This window comes from Athene noctua, chromosome 1, assembly GCF_965140245.1.
Source record: "Athene noctua chromosome 1, bAthNoc1.hap1.1, whole genome shotgun sequence".
In the NCBI taxonomy this organism is placed as follows: Eukaryota; Metazoa; Chordata; class Aves; order Strigiformes; family Strigidae; genus Athene; species Athene noctua.
In genome coordinates this window covers 71,552,737-71,566,021 of record NC_134037.1, presented here as the reverse complement: position 1 = coordinate 71,566,021, position 13,285 = coordinate 71,552,737, and the positions used below count along the sequence as shown (strand labels likewise).

The window sequence follows — 13,285 nt, the reverse complement described above, 5'->3', positions numbered from 1 at the left end:
AAGAAATTGATGGGACCTGCTTAATCTCCAGAAATCAGTGGTATCTATGTTTACCAGCCCCAAAGCTGCTTTTAGTGGCAGGGTATAAATGAAGTCAGAGTATAAACAGAGCCAGATCAAACTAATCAATAATAGAATTAAATGTCTAAAGCCTGGATATAAACCAAAGCAGAAGGGATGTAGAGAGGAGCATTTCAGTGCTTAGACAAACAGGCTGCATCATGTAAGTGTTCATACTACCACAAATACCAGTTTCTTATTCATAATGACAGCTCCTTCACAACCTGAGCTGTTCTGAAAAAGGCACTGGATACCAATACTCTAAAAATGAAGGGCAAAAACCCCAGATTATATATATTACTCAGGCCAGAGTCCATCCCTGGTTTGCTAATATAATACTACCGACACCACTTCTCATTCTAAACCAGCTCCCAGCACGTGTGTCCTCACCAGCAGCTTTTCCAAGCACTCTGACAGGTGACTTGCTTTGTCCTCTGCCCAGATTTCTGATTCAAGTGCAGGTATTCTCCGTTATAAAATTCTATTAGGTCAATATGCAAATTAAGACAATAAATAAATTGCTAGGGAACTTTTAAAATTACTCATTCCACAATGAACTCTTGGGTTGTGCTCTGAAGGAAATTGTAAGCTTCAGTACATCACTACTGCCCCTTCCAAAGATGCTGTTGTTGGAACCCCCAGGAATTAAGGAGACAATAGGGACAGGTCTACATTGCACAAGATGTTCCCAAACTAGCCAGCTCCTGGGTCACAGCACAACTCCTGTAATATACCTTACCAGCTCAAAACCCAAGAGTAGCACAGATGTTTCTTTTCACACTTGGTAGGCTTAGCAAGCCAGCAAACTGCCAGAAAGTAGTTACACACCGCTCAAGACCACCAAGTGTCTCTCAGTGGCACTGCTTCTCACCATTGTTTCTTCTCCTGTGATTACTCTGTGCTGTGGCCAGTATGGTTTCTCTGAGCTCAGCTGGTAGACAGACCCAAATTGACAATTTAAAAGAAAGAAAAGAGCTGACAAAAATTTGGCCAAGCAAAAACTGTGAGGAACATGATGTAGTTACACACTGAAAGCACCATTAGGAACATACCTTCCTCATTCTTCCCATTGGGTGCCTGAGGGTCTACAGCCATCCCCAGCTTACTTAGCCACCTGTGTTTGAAATGGAGGGAATACAGTTAGGGATACTTGCATGCTGTTCAGATGGAGTTTTGGCCCTTTCAGATGTGTTCTACATCATCACATCTATTTTTATTAACCTGAAGAATAAATGTGAAAGTTTCTTCCTATTTCTTAGATCATCTTCTAGAAAGGCACCAGTTACCTCAATACTAATATTCCCTGCAGTGAGCAGAACGAGTTGCCTGGGACATCTTCTTTCCCTGATCCTGAAAAAATCAATACTGATGACCAAGGAGTTGCATTCATGGAAGCTAAAGGAAAAGTATGTGTGCTATTACACAATGCCAGTGGCTTAGTCTTGCTGTTGAGGTGCCATCTTTCACCAGAGATGGAGCAAAAAGGCATAGGAGCCATGGAAGATAGTGTCAGCTGTGCTGGCCATAGCTATCACAGCACAGTCTAAGTATCTAAGCCATTTAAAACCAGACTTTCTGACCATTATATACTGCTTTCTTCAACCTTTTATGACTTTTGGTTTTAGTAAGTCTCACTTCCTGTGTTGCTTTAAGTTATTTGCAGTTGGGTTTTTTTCATTTCTCTTCCTAGGTGGCTGCATTTTTCTAGTGCTAGAAACAATCCTTAGATAACCTTTTGTATATTTTGTTTGCCTGTAGGCCGTTCAGATCTATCCAGGTTTTAAGAAACTAGCCACTAAAAAAGCTCAAGCCTTTCAGATGAAAACTCAAGGCCTAAATAAGGAATGTATGAAGGGCCGGAATTAAGATTCATAACTCTGAAAAAACATTGTCTCTGATCTTGATTCTTCTGAAGCAGTGGGAAATTTGCTAGTAAGATCATTGTCAAAGTAAATGGATTTTAGACTGCAGTATGAACAAAGCCATATAATTCAAGAAGACAAAATGTCATTTCTGTGAGAGTGAATTGTTGACTTTCTTCTAACAGCTAATTGTAACAGAATGACTAAAAAAAAAAAAAATTCTTAACAAAAGCAAAGGTTTGTTAAAATAGCTAGGACTTCATTTAACTACAAGGTCAGACAGATCTCTAGTAACCATGTGCAACTGGCCAGGTAAATGCACACAGGTAGCCAGCACACATTTACTTTGCATGTGTGCATGACAATAGCAAATACATGCTAAATTAATGAAGCAGATTACTGTATTAATAAATCCACCGTTGATTTAATAGATATATATATACATGAAGAGTTACAAAAGGTCATGATCCATCAAGCATTTATGCACGCCAGTAACTCGACACAGGCGAATGCCCCAGTGAGTTCAGTGGAACCACTTACATGCATATGTATTTGTGGGACTGGAGCCAAGAGGACAGATGTCTTTTAGTCTATTTTGACATATGCATGAGTATGCGTGTACATTATGTATTAAATACATGTATTTTATACTTTGCCAAGGAAAACATCATCAGTTACAACAGAGAGGAATTGTTATTAGTGCAGTACAGTATAAGCTGCTCTAATGCTAGGCTACCTAAATTTAAGCCAAGATGAAATTTACTTGAGAAGTGGAGTTTGAAGAAAGCCATTCTGGGGGCATAAGACCTGGGACACCTACATAGATTTCAATCATTCGCTCACATGAGACTAAACATTTCAAAAGTGTCATTAAGACACTGAGAATTTCCAGCTGGGCTCCAAACTGCCTGCTAGCACTCACTAACGTCCTCCTTTAGATCTATTTTTCCTTTCCTTTCTCCCTACACCCTTCCCTCTCTTCTCTCTCAACAGAACTATTTCTGTCCAGCAGTCCCTCATTCTCAGTCATCCTCAGCCCATCTGCCTCAAGAACTTCACGCTCCCATCAGGAGCTCAGATAGGAAATGTAACAATACAAAAATGAAGGGTTATCTTCCCATCAGTATGCTCTGTGCTGCTCCAAGGTGCAAAGGACAAAATGTTCTTTCCATCTATACTTACTTGTATGCATCTATAGAGTACAGATTTATGAATGTGTACTACACTACTGTAGTATCATACATTTCTGTATCTGTAGCCCTTTTGTAAGGTCACACACGTTCTCTCAACCTCTATCCTTTTCTGTTGTGGTAAATATGTATGAGGTCTCCTGTTTATAGAAGGAAAGAACAGTCAGCACCCTATGAAGAATTTCACAAGGATACCAGCAGAGCCATGATTAAAATCCTGATCTGACTACCATAGAAGCTCTCTTTCCAACTAAATTGTACAGCTTTGGCCATTTAATGCAATAGCATTGTAAACAGACTGCAATCTGAAGTAAAAAAAAAAAAAAAAAAAAAAGACAAAGGTATGAGATGTATCTCAATCTGCAAAAACTAGATCAACAGAAAACTATGCTTGTTTCTGATAGCTCAGTGGTTTCTAAAATGACACTATTCATACCAATTTTTAATTCTTGAATTAAAAACCACATGAATGAACTGTTGTTCTTACAGACATTTGTGCACATAAAATTTCTGGTCTGTTGTGAGGATTGTTTAACTGCAACATAGTTTGGTGGTGAAGTAAACACTTACATTAAAGAAACAGCCCCTTCTATCCCTTTAACCCTCCTTGTTAAATGACATGCTACTATGAAAGCAGATACTGTTATATTCTAGTCCTAGATCACTTCTGGGACTAAACTATATTAAGCTTTTCCCTCTCTTTCTTTTCTTCCCTTCCCTCCCCTCACTTCTCCCAAGGTGATGAGCTGCTATCAAATCTTTGCACCTCTCTAACAGAAAGGGATTTATACCAGCAAATGTCAGGAAGATTAGTATCAGAATCAGCCTAATAATGTGATTCTAATTTCAACTGCCATTAGTGAAGAAATAGCAGTATTTTCCTTCTGTACAATCACCAGAAAACAAAACAGACTCAGTAAACCCCCAGATAACTTCATCAACAACCACCTGACAGTGAGAGAATGAACTTTCAAATGGTGTTCTCAGGCGTGAGACAGGATGAAACATGGCCAGTCGCTTCTACTTACGTGTTCATTTCCAGAACATTTTCTGCTGCGAAATAAAATGTCTTGATCTGTGGGTGGCTGATCTTAATAGCACTTTAAGAAAAGAAAAATAGGAGATATGAAGAAAACAAGTTTACATAAGAAAAAAATAGCTGGATGAATTATTTAAAAATATTTATTTCCTCCACTATATTAATCCAGATCATCTTATCCATCCATACAGCCTTTTCTTAAAACTCTAGTCTATTTTTAGCTCATTTGCTAGGCACACATTATTCAGAGGGTATAAACTACAGGAACTAAAAAGGAAGGAAGGAAGAATAAAGCAAAGACCTTCATTATGTCATCACATAATTCAGTTGTGTGCCCACATCTTGAATACTGTGTGCAGCTTTACTTCTCCCAGCTCAGAAAAGCATAGTAAGCCTGTAAAAGGTTCAGAGAAAGCACTACAGGTGACCCAAGGTATGGAACAGATTCCATGACTGTTTAATCAGGCTAAGACCCACAACATGGAAAAATGATGGTTGAGGGAAAGGAGATATGATACATTAAAATCACAAGCAGTGCACAGCAGGTGAATAAGGACTGACTCTTCACTCTTTTCCAAGACAAGTTTTAGGAGGAACCAAAGAGGCAGCTAGGTGGCAGGTTTGAAACAAACAAAATGGAGGTAGGCCCCTGACTAACCCCAATAGTTAATTTGTTGGTCTCAGCCCCAGACAATGCTTTAGTTGAATATCCACTATTTTTCAGTCTTTTTTTCCTAAACCATAGTCTCAGATCCTGAGACTGTGTGGCTTCCCTCTTTTGTTCCTCATTAGGTGACTGTCCCATGGAAGCACACACACTATTTGACTGGGTTCCAGCAGCCCTCATCATTTCTCTCAGTTCTCCTAACTTACCCCATCCCAAATAAGTGATGAGCAAAGTTTTCCTCCCAGTCACTGACAGCCAACAGCTGAGAAGGGCAACATTTTCTTGTGGTCCTGTACTATGTGACTCAACCTTTCCTCTGAGAAAACAAAATGGAACTCCCCATATTCAAAAAAGCTGTTCCCTTTCTTTGGAGGAGTCAAGCCCACAGTTAGTCTCAAGTACACCTACAGCTAATGTCAGCATGAGACCCGAACAGATGAACGAAGGCTTTCTCTTTAGGGACAGAACAAAAACCATGCTGAGCCTTATAACTTTGAACAGCAGCGACTCCCCTCCAAACCTTTGAAGTGTACTCAGAAGCAGCTGGAAGCCAGTGCTGCATATAGAGTTTGGAGAGAATATTTTGAAATGTGTACCCAGCTAAACAAACTTTTTATTCCCTTCACGATCGATCAGAGGCTTCAAGTACAGCCCAAGATCAGTTGCACCACAGTGGCCTAAAGAATAGTCCCAGCTCAGAGGGAAGCAGCATTACTTGCACCACTACTGACCTCCCCACCTAGGAGAAGGTATTAAGATAGACTACAACATATAATCAGTGAACAAAAGGAAAAAAAAGAAAATCATTTGGCATACTGATTTACTTTTTTATTTGTAGCTTTAGCAGAGCACATCTGGCAGAGAAATTTCAAAAAAATTTTTTTGCAATATGGTTTTCTTTCAATAGCTCAATTAGTATCTCATTATTTACACAACACAGAAGAGCTCCCCACAGTTTCATTGCCAGGCTCTACTGAGACTGAATTCCTTGCAACATTGTAAAAATCATGCAAAACCAGAGGCAAGAGATAAACTTACTGCTTTTTTTTGCATTCAGTTGCTCGGTCCACACTGAAGTCTGGAAGTCTGATAAATCCTTCTGCTTTTTCAGCCTACAATAAAATAAAATAAAAATCACCACGTCAACCAGTTGGTAAACTACCAGACTCCAATGCTCAAAGACATTTTACATGCAAGTGCTTGGTTTTGATGGCTTTTTATAGTGTGAATATATATTCTCATCACCATGGGGACAGATTAACACCCAATGTTTTGGATGATATTTGGTAACAAGAAATATTCCTATACCAGCTACTACTTGTGCAAGTCCTGGATGCTAGAAAGCCACCACTCCTGTCTGTTGCAAGTAGCAGAGTGTGAGCATAGGATTTGTTATACACTTCCAAATATCAAAGTGCCTGAAAGAGGAAGGTTCCTCAACTCCTACAACATTCCTCCTCCTTCTCATCTCAAAGCATTTCAGGATTTCTGAAGTATAGTCCAGAGTCTGAAACTGTCAAGGGCAAAATTTACATTTGGATCAAACCAGGACTAAAAACAGCAGGAAGGTGGAAGAAGCAGTCCCTCTGCAGCCATCAGTGATCATACAACTTCTCTGAACAAATTGACCAGCCACACTTTGTGCATAGACCACAGAAAATGAAACTACTGATTCTCAGCTCTAAAAACAGAAAAGACAGATGACATGAGAGGATAAATAAGGGTTATACAATCTGTTACATCTGTCTGGATGTTACATACAATCTCAAAGGAGCATTTATTCCATTATACAGCATGTATGTTACACAGATGCATAACAGCAACACGCATGATATACGCATATTTGCAAAATACATTACTATAGCGATGGGAATTGAACAGTGACCCAAAATGATCCAAGGCAGAGATGGAGGACTGTCCCCTGGGTAACTGTAATGTGGATCATTTTGCAGGGTCGCCTATGTACTCCTGTACGTGAGCAAGGCAGAGGCGAGACCAGCTGCTCCCATGCCAGGAGGTGAAATGGTGCAAGGGAACAGTCCCACACAGCTGAGCTCTGTTGTTAAACACCATGAACCAGCCCTAAAGAGCTTCGGCCACCAGCTATCACTCCCCCCAGATATTTGAAGGCATGGTTCAGGAAGGTAGCAAAAGCTAGGCAGACATTTAAAGTGCACTGTTTAGATGTAGTCACTCCTTTCTGGACAGGTGAAGGTTTACTGACCATTGGCATCTCTGTTTTGGGTCAGCTGCACTCTGTGTCAGAGAGTGGCTCCAGCAAATCTGAATTTACCAGTTAGCCTCAAATCCCTGTCCTTGCTGATGCCTGCAGCTGAAACACCTATCACTACATCTATCTACATTCACCCAGCTGCAGTAAGACTAGGACTCCTCCTAAGAGGAGCAATAATGGAGACAAAAGTCTGTAGCATGTAACATCAGGAAAAACTGTACTTTCTAAGATACAGAAAGTGTTCATTCCTGGACCACTTTTTTTTTTTTTGCTGCTCCCGGCTCTTATCCCTGGGCACATTAAAATTCTGAAGAAGTATAGAGTTAAAGCAGGTAAAATATACACAACAATTACAAAGACAGAGGATAAATGAAGATGACTGACAGCATCTCAAGTCACATTATGCATGAATATGAAAAGACTATAAAAAGATGTTCATTGAGACAAGCCTTTGAGCTTTAACGCTTTAATGCTTGGAAGTATGAATCTCTGAGAACAGAAATATGGATACAGAATGGGTATTTCAGTGGGTGGGTTCCCCGCATCTCTGCATATCTCTTCTTTGGTAAACAGTAAATCATGGCATAACCACTCCTGCAGTCATTCATAGTAGAGGTTTATATTTTGCATCTTCACCAGTAAATGCTTTTGCCTGCTCCAGCACAAAAAGAAACAAACAAAAAAACCCAAACAGTTCTTTCTTTCAGCACAGAAGAAACAATGATGTTCATCAGCATCTGGGCTGAAAAAAAAAATTATTTTGCAACTTGGCTTCATTTGTACCAAAAAGTGCCTATTTCTTGTTGTGTGTTTTTAACTTTCTCTGATCATATTTGTATCTGTCAAACTTGTTTAGAGTCTGGCTTGGGGAGCTTTTGTTTCCATTCCACAGGTTGAAATTTAGTGAGACTAAACTTATTGACTTAACAATTAAAGAAAAAAATGTTACAAGATTTTTTTAAAGGGGTTTTTTTTTTAATGTATGTTTCATTCAATTAGACTTTATGCTAGTATTTTCATCTCAAATCCATAGTGTATCAAAGACACAGGAATGAGCAAATGAGTAGGGGTGAGTAAAGGAGGAGCTCTATTCATGGGATGCATTGTACTAAAGATAGAGAATTTACTATCCTGCATTTCTGTACCAGAAAGAGTGGTCACTTATTAGACAAGGTGCAGCAAGAACACTGAAATTCCTATTTGATTGCCAAGACCAGTCTAAGAATGCCAGAGACCAACTTCAGAAAAGCGGTTCATAAGGTATCAAAGCCATCATGACACATTTCTGGATGAGAAACACATACAATGACAGTTGTTTCTCTGCAGTATGAATCAAGAAACCAAATTTTAAAAAAGATTCAAAAGACCCTGTGTGATAGGATATACCCAGGTACCTTCTCACCCATACAACAATAAATCCAATCCTTGAGCTACATAAGCCACCAGGTGAGTGAGTGGGTGACCATGGTCTGGGGCAGGTTGAGCTTACCTGTTACAAATGCAACCACAGCTCCGCCAGTTTTATCTACTGGTGCAGTAGCCATTGATCTAGACTGTATCCTATAAATTGCTTAGGGTGCTGCACAAGCACTCACGAGGAGATTAAATCCATGCAATGCCATTACATAAGTTACTGTCTCTACTGTCAATGTATACACATACTTGAGCATTTAGATTTTGCTTTGGACTAGCAAATTATCAGGATTCTGTAAGCCAGTGTGGGAACACTCACCTGGGGTTCTCCTATCCATGCAGAGGTAGAACTTGGGCTTGTACCACTGACATATTCAATCAGGGTCTAAATTAGAGGAGTACTCCCTATACTGCTAATGACAATCGTTCTTTAAGTAATTTACATTTACTAGTTTTACAACAGAGAAATTTCCAGATTTCTTATGCAGTATTTCGTAAGTTCCAGTTGGCAAAAGATAATGTTCAATGCATTCAGGTTCTATATTAATTCTGTCAGTGATTTCACATTTATTCATTTATAAGAAAAGTTTAATGTTTCATTTTATGTATGAGTGAAAGTAAGGAGGATAGTGGTGTGATTATTTTAATGCACTATTGCTACACATCTCAGATGTGTCATCTGTATAACAGAAAATAAGGGATTGATGGTACGTAGTTCCATAATTATCAGAAAAAAAGAAACCAAATCATAACAGTAAAACCTTATGAGTGTTATTACAGTCAGCAAATAGAATTCCAAATAAACACTAGGAACAGAACATGTGGAAGTCATCTTTTCAGTCATTCTTGGAATAAAAATGACATTTTAAATCATTAAAATTGTACAGAAGTCTTAAGTGTTTTCTCTTAAATGTTATCTTTAATGTGACTTCAATCATGCTATTATTTAAGTCACACATTTCACTCAAACTTCCTTCAGATTTTATTGCAATTCTGTAAAATAGCCCTAAAAGACTCTGATTAAAAGAACCTTGACCTGTTTCCTATTTAATCAGGATGTTTAAAAGAATAAGCTGTTATCTTTTGTGGTTTTTATGCAGGTTAACCTAACACATAAATTCACACATTTTGCTATGTCAAATTGTAGGAAAATAATTTCAAAAGTAACAACAGTCTCAGCAAATGCTTGGGACAAAAACACTTTTTCAAAGAAAAGGCTTTTCACTCAAAAATAAAAATCAAAAATATTTAGGAAACATAATGCATGAGTACAATGAAGGAGGTTAAGGTCCTTTTTAGTTTGCCTCAATACATTCTCTAAAAGTTGTGTCTTTAGGAGATTTAGTAAATAATTTAATAGATCTTTTTCAGTATTTAAAATTAGCATAGTGGTGCAGAAAGATTTTTTTTTTATTAAATAGCGCTGTAAAGTCAAAATATCTAGTTATTGCGGAACAGCTCCAATCTGCAATTCAGGATACTCCTCATGGCTTCACCACAGTGTTTCAATGCTGCCCCCAGAAGACCCTGTGGATGCTGGAGGAGCAGTTTGGTCCTCAAGCGTTTTCAGTCTTTTTTCTCTCTGCCAAGTATACCAGTGCGGCAACCTACAGAACTGTGAATAATTTGTGTAAGATATCGGACCAGAGATCCCCAAAGGCTTCAGCACAACCAGCCGACATCAGTGACTTTTTATCATGCATGTAAGCAGCTACTATAACTCAAAAGTGAAAGGTTTCCATTTTAAAAGACTGCAATTATACAGCTCCTGGCAAAGCTGTTGGAGTGAGGAACAATTTAAATGCAGTCAATGGGGGGAAAAAAACCCGAAAGATAAATAGTGACAGTAGATCACAGCCTGCAACCCTTTGATTTTATATTTATATTTCTTTTCAGCTGAATCCCCATGACAACCATCGTTAACACATCTTGCTTCAACTCTACTTGGAAAACTAGATGAGCTATCCTAAAGGCCCACAAGACAGAGGCGTTTAGTGCTCTGTCACTTTCCAGCCAACACTATCCAACACAGTTGCAACAAGCGCAAGAGCCGGGAGCCTGGGATTACACGTGATGATTTTCCTACACAAGAGTACTGATTCCCTCCAGGCTTTCAGTATGAGAACTAAAACTGCTAAAGGGGCATGCAGCACCACACACTTTCCTCTTTAAACAGTTATCTTCAAGGCTGCTCCCTACAGAAAGCAGTACTTGAAAGAGGGAACCAAAGGTTAACAAAGAGCAGTTGTCCAAGGAGTCTGGTGAATGCACCCAGAAAGTCTGACTGCTCAGATCCATCTTCTGTGTTTCCTTTGCAAAACAAACCCTTCTGTGTTTCTACCTAGACCAAACACCTTCCCCTCCCCCGGCTGGGGTCACATCCATGTTGCAAACAAATGTTTACCTGTCTCATGTGATATCCATGTTTTATAAAAAGAGCAAGCATACATGGGAAAAGTTTTGAGGGGAGCCTACCCAAACCTGCTGAGACTACTGGAGCCCTAACTTCACTGTTCCCAGTACTTCAGCTAACCGGTTGAAAGCTAATTTGGATTTGACTGTGTGCTCTGTTTTGCTTTCAGTGAAGGAGAAGCTTGACTTGGGGTGTCTGGATCTGCCCTTGGTGACCCTTCCCAGCGTTTTATTATTTTCTTTTCTTTTGAGCTGTAGCTTTCACAACATATTTTATGTTAAATTGAAGGAACTACTTTCTGCAAATGTCACCACAAGGGTCTTATATCACCTCCCCCAACCTGCCTCATGTGAAAGACCCAGAACCAAAGTGGCTTGAAAGCAAATTAAATCAGAGCAACAGAAACATCCAGAGCTTCAGAGGTGCCTGAAGACAGACTTCACTGAGAACACAATGTCAGCTGAGATTACCTACCCAAATCTGGGACAATGCACATTCCTGTACAAATTCCACCCACTCCCTATTTTCTCCATCTCCATTAGAAAGAAAGGTTAGGTCCATCACCCTGTTGCTATGCTACAGTTGCCAGTGTCTGGTTGACTGCAGTTTCCACACAGCCACGAACAAAATACGCTTGTTTCTCACTAGAAAGAAACTGGTCAGACAGAGCTACAGGCAGCCAGCGAGCGTCCCCCAGTTCCTTTGGCCTCAGCCCTGCTCCTCCACCACCGCCTTGTGCTTCAGCCTCTATAAGAGGGGTCATCATGGGAAGCCTCAAGCACGTGAGGAGCAGGACTCTTCCTCTCTCAACACAACTGTGAACTTAAAATTGTTGTCTTGGATGCCCAGTTGCGACCAAGGATTAACTCCACTGAAGTCAGTGGAAGTTCAGGCAGAATTAAAGCCAAGCCAGATAGTAAAAATAAATATCAAGCAAGCAAGTGAATATGTCACTGTTATTTCTGCTTACTCCTCAGAATAATTCTTTTCTGATACTTCCCATGTCTAAAAGGCACATCAGCCATCCAGCTCACCTTTCTTAACACTGGTTTGCCAGAAGTACAACTGCAATCAGTAATTCAGAACAGGTAGTGTTAATAAGGGTTTGCAGGGTATTTATGCCACTGATGACTCTACCTGTCAGGCCATGTCTTTCAAGTAGAGATATTGTAAGCACTGGGAAAACAAAGCCTTTTGTTTATCTTTTTTTCCTACTTATTTCTTTCTCTTTTCTCTTTCTCTCATGCATGTATTTGACTTGGTCTTGAAAGGAAGCTAAATCAGACTACCACGACACCACAAAAAACAACAACCCAAGACCAGCAGTTATTTTCACTTTTACCCAAAAAAAGAATAGCTAATACCATATTTAAATGCCAAATTTTTTATCATGTTAAAAAAAACGTGCAACTGAAGGGAGAATATGAAATACTCTTTATATGAGTAAAGTTTTGTTTAGAGTTTTGGGGTTAGGTGGGTTTTTTTATGGTTTAAACTATTTTATTTGTACCTTGAAACAGCAATATTTTTAATGGGGATTACTGCAATAGAAATAAACAAGTGGAAACAACCTTGCATTTGATTTCTTAAGATGTTCTAACAATTAATAAGTGTTCCTTTTATCTCTCATCTTTTCCCAGGCATGGGGCATGCTAATTTCCAGAGCAGTCTGTTTGCATTTAGGAAACTTGATGCCTGTTCACAATTTGACACTAAAGGTGCTGAGTTTCAACCTATGTTGTTGCTAACATCCCCTAATCGTCTGCATACCCCAATTCTGGGCTCCGTCATTCCATCACTTGAACATGATAGGAGCTTTCTTAGAGGCAGCAGTGCAAGAGAGCAAAGTGAAGGGAATAATTATGTCTGAAACTTCCGATGATGGGCAAGACACCATCTTTGCCCAATCAAGCCAAGCTGTAGCAAACAGCCTAGAGTAAAACCAACTGTTCCCTAGGACTCAGCCATAACCTTTCATTAAAAGGATTGCTCTGGGTTTCTCACCATGTCTTCCCCCACCACTACTTGTTCAGTTTTTAATTCCTAGTTCTTCAGCTGATTACAGGAATTCAGGGCCTGCTGTTCTTTGTCTCTGTTTCCCACTCACACTGCAAGTGGAGTAGGCTACTTGGGCTGGACTGGCTGGAAAAGAAACACTATCTATATTGGTTGTTCTAAGAGTTCATCCTCCGAAAAGAAAGCTGGACCTTGAATTCAAAACACTGTGTTCTCCTGCAGATTTGACTGCTAGCATTGACTCATCAGAGCAGGAAGTTAATAATCAGCAGAACGTGAAAACCTTTAATCACAGTGCTCTGGATGAGACATCAGCAAGACCAGGAGTAAAAATATCACCAACTGGCAGTTCTCATACCTGCAACCCTATCAGTGCAAACTGAGGAAAAAAA

General features: G+C 39.5%; 1 protein-coding gene across 1 annotated transcript in view; it reads right to left on the bottom strand.

Moving 5' to 3' along the window:
• LOC141956223 (CNK3/IPCEF1 fusion protein-like) overlaps nt 1–13,285 on the bottom strand; it is a 155,785-nt gene that overhangs the window by 22,210 nt on the left and 120,290 nt on the right. Inside the window, 3 exon segments of the mRNA XM_074896532.1 lie at nt 1,113–1,174; nt 4,141–4,212; nt 5,857–5,930. Coding sequence (XP_074752633.1) covers nt 1,113–1,174; nt 4,141–4,212; nt 5,857–5,930 — 208 coding nt within the window.